Source organism: Hetaerina americana, unplaced genomic scaffold (genome assembly GCF_022747635.1).
Source record: "Hetaerina americana unplaced genomic scaffold, ioHetAmer1.1.p SCAF_11, whole genome shotgun sequence".
Taxonomy (NCBI): domain Eukaryota; kingdom Metazoa; phylum Arthropoda; class Insecta; order Odonata; family Calopterygidae; genus Hetaerina; species Hetaerina americana.
This window is the reverse complement of record NW_027286181.1, coordinates 40,009,173-40,014,618: the sequence shown is the minus strand read 5'-3', so window position 1 is coordinate 40,014,618 and position 5,446 is coordinate 40,009,173. Positions and strand designations below refer to the sequence as shown.

Here is a 5,446-nt window from a genome sequence, read left to right as displayed (position 1 = left end):
TCAACCCCTCCACCTCCTTTCCCTCGTCTCTCCTTTCCCGCTCCTCCCCTCCCCGTCCTGCAAACCCATTCCCCCTCGCCTACCCTCCCGCCCGTTTTCTCCACCCTCCGTACCTCAGGACTTGAGTTTCCGCCAAATCATCGGCGTTTGCCTCCTCACTCCATTCTGCCATTTTCCTCCGCCTCTTCCCCCCCCCCGTCTCCCCCTCCCTCATATTCGTCCCTCCCGTCTTATTCCGTGGTTTTCCACCACTGACGGCGGCGGGCATTTTTAACCTCCCCGGAGCCAGTGATCCCAATTTAATTTGTCTGAGGAGCAAAGAGAACGTGAGGTTGTGGTCCCCCCCCCCCCCCCGAATAGCATTTTATTAGTTTTTATAGCATGGAGACTAATCCGTTAAACAGTGAAATGAAAGCTTAACTATTTAGTGACGTCATATGCTCTTTCGTATTCAAAGAACCGTTTCTCTGGAATATCTTTGAATGAGTTTATTTCGTTGCGTACATAGATGCTTTACATACATGCGATGCTTTACATAGATGCGTTGCTTGCATAAATGTTTGTGCAATTTTATGTAAGGATATTCATCGCAAATTATCTAATTGGCAAAAATATTATGTTTGGTAGGCGTGGGTATATTTATTAATTTTTAGGAATGAACAATTCAAAAAATACTCCAAACGCTATTTTTCGATAATATCAGATTATTTTACGATAAGAGCCGATTGTTTCAACAGTTTACATTTCTCGATTCGTTAATGCGACAGTTTTGGGCATGTAGTGTGTTTTTAGGTACATCGGTATTTGCTGAATTATTCTAATTGGAAAGTATATGGTTAAATCTTCTTAAGTTACGCGGAGAGAATGAATCTAGTGTATATTTTTGATGTTATTTTCTTCTCGACACACGGTTTCCTCCAAGTTTATATTTGATCTTGAACTATAAAATTTGACCTTTGCAGCGATAATTGGTTCAATTTAGCTTTACTGTTGAAACTCTAAAATCTATTCTTGGCCTGGTGTATTCTTATCTAAATGAGTCTACGCGCGCATACGCCAAATTTATTCTTTTTGGAGTGTTTTTATTTGGCTTGTTTACGAGCTGCTAAGCCCCACTACGAAACCGCGTGATAAACCTGGTAAACGATTTGCAATCCAGGTCCGGCTCGTTTTCAACTACTTAATACCGAAGTAAAAATGGGTACCTTGGAATTATGTTCATTTATTATATCTATTCACTTGTGCAGAAGAAGATTATTCCTTGTCTTGCTTTCCTCATGCAGCCCCATTTCTGGGTATCTCTCAAAACCAAAGGCTTCCGACGCTGTAAGCCAACACTTTACGCAGTAATAATAGGAGAGAATCGTTCAATCATATACTCGTTTAACTACGGGAAAATACGTATGTTCAACATGGAGTTATTTAATGAACATACCCGAGCTTCAATGTTATTAGTTTGAACAACGTTATATTCTTCATGCGAGACTGCATTTAGTTAAACATATACTCCAAATTTTCTTGGCTTTGAATTGGAATAAATATTCACATCCTCTCGGAAAATTTCCATTTTCTTTGCCTGAAAACCTTTGAGTTTGAATTTTAATATTTCGATAACTAAGGCGATGAAATGCCAATGCGTTACCAACGGAATACTACCTTGATCAAAAAGTTCCCGGAATTTATTCAGAAAATTAAAAATACAAGTTTATTCATCTAAATCTATATTGTCCCCTTCAAAGTAATCCCCATCGACTGCAACACACTTATGCCAGCGCTTGATCCAATCCTCGAAACATTTTTTATATTCGGTTTTCGGTATGTCCATCAGTGCTTCCTGCGATTTTTCCATTACTTCCTCTCGGCTGCTAAAACGCGTTCCCCGTAATGGTTTTTTAACTCGATTGAACAGAAAGAAGTCACAGGGAGCCAAATCAGGTGAATTCGGTGGCTGTTGGATGGTATTTGTTGCATTTTTCGTCAACAAATTACGAATAATGATAGCACTGTGCGACGGTGCGTTATCATGGTGCAAAATCCACGAGTTTTCTGCCCACATTTCTGGTCTCTTTCGGCGAATTGCTTCACGCAAACGTCTCATAACGCCCAAATAATACTCTTTGTTTACTGTCTGACAAAAATTCATGATGCACTACACCGTTGTAATCCATGAAAACCGTCAGCATTGCCTTCTTTTTTGACTGAAAACGACGTGGTTTTTTTGGTCTCGGCTCATTTGGTGAACGCCATTCACTTGCCTGATGTCTGGATTGCATGTCGTACTCATAAACCCACGTCTCGTCTCCAGTAATGATCCTTTTGATGAATGTGGGATCGGATTCAGCCTCGCAAATCATGTCTTTTGCGACGTCAACACGGTCTCTTTTTTGCATGAAATTGAGGTCTTTTGGCACCAACTTTGCTGCTACACGACGGAAACCCAAATCATTAACCACAATGTCTTGGGCGGATCCATAGGCAATGTTCAAGCCCTCCGCTATTTCTCTGATGGTTAATTTGCGGTTATTGACCAACATTTCTTTTACTTTATCAATTTTTTCACCGACTTTCGATGTCGATGGTCTGCCACTGCGTTCATCATCTTCGATTGACTCACGACCACTTCTGAACCGCTCGTGCCACTGGTAAACGACCGTTTTTTTTTTAGAGAATCGTTGCCGAAACACTTTTCCAACATTTCCAACGTCCGTGCGCCACTAAATCCGTTTTTTACGCAAAATTTAATACAAGTTCGTTGTTGCAAATTTAAATCCATTTCTGCAATTGTAAAAAATCGCCAACACACACAGAGATAGATGTACTCTTGGCTACGTAACTTTTGCAAATGTCAAGTTATGACACTAAGATTTAAAGGGAATATCAACAACAGATGTACCAATTTAACAAAAAAAACAGAACTCAAATCGGAACGATGGGAGCGCCACACGGTGGTTATTCCGGGAACTTTTTGATCGAGGTAGTAATTATCTGGAGTAGATGTTTTTTCTGGTGTGTACTCGATTAGTTGAAAAATACAGGCAAGAATTTACGGAGAAGACTGTGAATAGACTCAATTAGATAGACAAAATTCAATGAGCTCCTTAAATTATTTGAACTATTCACCAATTTGGTTGAGGCGAAAAATTTTGTCACGCGATTGGCTTGTATCGTGGAACCCCCCGTGATACGGTGGCCTCGACTGAAGACTTGAACGCAGGTGTACTTTCATGTTATATAATGGGTGTATGGTACTTCTTTGAACCCTAAATTCCTTCTCCACGCTCCAATTCATTCTATTGGTATTTTCCCCCGCTTACTTCACAAGGCAAACAATACGCCCAAGCATTGGATTTTTTTGTGGCAGGTTTCCATGTAAGTTGGATCTTTCGTTGTTTATTTTTGTCATCGCGAGTTATTCTTCGCAATCACATTGTTCGCGTTTTGAAGTGGGCGAGCACAGTGTGCACCAGCAGCGGAGCCTTCCTATTGTGTGCGTATATCGCGTGGAACTTATTGCATTAGTTTAAATTGAATGTTGCGTTTTCGGTTATGAATAGGAATCCGTCGTGGGGCATTAAATTCCGTATCCTTGCCCTTCACTCTTTTCATTTCGATCCTTTCTTCTCCCTCAAAATCTCTTCCACTCTCTTTTGTCTCTCACTCCCACTTCCTTCGCCCACTTCTTTCCTCCCGTATGTCTCTCAGCATTAGTCCCCATCCCATGTTCATAGTCTTTTCTTTCACTTCCTCGGCTCCTTCCTCCCTCCCGCGCCCGCCTCGGCTACCATCCCTACCCTCCTCCGATCCTTCCGCCTGCCTTGCACCCACCCCTCATGAAGTGGACGCCCGCCATCGTTGGGACTCGATTTTTTTAATTTCTTCGGCGTTTTTTGTGCCCTTTGCTTTACTATCCAGAATTTTCATTACTTTTCTCGCTCGCCCCCTTTCTCCAGTCTCCCTCTCGTTCCACCGAAGCCGGTCTCGGAATTTCCCGGCAGACGAAATCAGGTGTAGCGTCGTGGTTTAGCAAATTCCCTCTTCTCCGTCCACCCTTCCACTTGCCTTCGCTCCCCCCTCCCCTTACCATTCGTTCCCCCAAACGAACTGGTTTCTTTCGTAGCTTTCCCATTCTGTCTGTTTAGGTTGCGATCTCTCGATGCCTCAATTTTTTTCCGTAATGCGTTTTCAGGACGCCACATATTGTCATTTCGCTGGCGAGTTCCTTACAAGTGTCTCGCCCATGTCCTCAACACAGGCTTCCAAATATTTTATGGGTGCTCTATCTTTGAAAAAATTATTTATTTATGTAGTCATCATTATTTGCCTTTGGAGTACGAAAATATCAACAAAAATAGGCGCGATATTTTTCAAGTGGAAAACCTCAATAGAAAAGAATTACGATTGTTGGCAATTTCGATTGAGTGTCATCTGCATTCAAAGTCAATTATCAAATAGTCATAAAGTACACATTGACCTGATATAGATTATTGTACAGATTATCCTTTATCATGAATTAGGTAAGTTGTGATTCTTCTGGCCTATGGTAATCAATGACTTTATATGTACCTTAATTGAAGTTAGTCAGAATTTCATACTCCTTACAGGCAAACTCTCTTCCTTGAAAAGGTTACTTCTCTTTTCATCACTTGTAGTTTAATGTCACCACCGCTTTGTTTAGTTGATTTCCGTGTATATACTCGTAGACCTGCATCGCTACTGGGGATATGATGTTATGAAATAATTTGTGTTAATTTTACGTCAAGATCAGTTGTCAAGCATGCATCGAATTTTATCTTTTTTTACAAACTTGGCGATTCCCTTATATTTCAAATACATGCTATTAAACATTGTGTAACATGACGGTAATGTCTGAATATGTTTTCCAGGGAGCAATTGAAAAGGTAATTTTCTCTATTTTTGCTACCTTAGACATAATGACTTGGCAAATACATGTTTAGGAAAAATTATGACTGTGTTTCTGTTTGAAAAAGGTTCGATGTGCTCAAGCTAAACGTTTCTGGTAGAAAGGGCCTAGATTTATGGCCAAACGAAAGTAAGATTAGGTGGGCGGGTTGTCGATGACAAATAAGTGTGAAGTGACGAGAGAAGAGGTCTGGAATGAGGGGATTATAGAGATTATAAAGGAGGCCACTTCTCACATTGCAATTATTGACCATCGACAACCCGTTAACTCGATCCTTAAGCATTGTTTAGGTTAAGTTTATTCGAGTAAAAATATGAGTAAAACCTCCGGCCAGGTCTAATAACTGTACCGCAGAGCTCACAAAATCTGGATTCCATCTGTTTATTAATTGAGAAAAATATCGATAAGTACATACTAAGGATTCTGATTCCGAGAAGTCCGTGTTTGACGTATGCGGTCTTTGTTCTCTTATCTTATGAGAAGAACTCTCAGCTCTCGTGAAGTTTCGTAGTGTTTTCCCGATGG

The 5,446-nt window shown here is 40.8% G+C and overlaps 1 protein-coding gene across 1 annotated transcript in view; it reads left to right on the top strand.

The window, feature by feature from the left end:
* The window catches only part of LOC139701162 (glutamate receptor ionotropic, kainate 1-like), a 469,093-nt gene extending 468,125 nt beyond the window's left edge, over positions 1 to 968 (top strand). Inside the window, exon 9 of the mRNA XM_071599737.1 lies at positions 963 to 968. Coding sequence (XP_071455838.1) covers positions 963 to 968 — 6 coding nt within the window. The remainder of the gene's footprint in view (positions 1 to 962) is intronic.
* Positions 969 to 5,446: the final 4,478 nt, after the last annotated feature.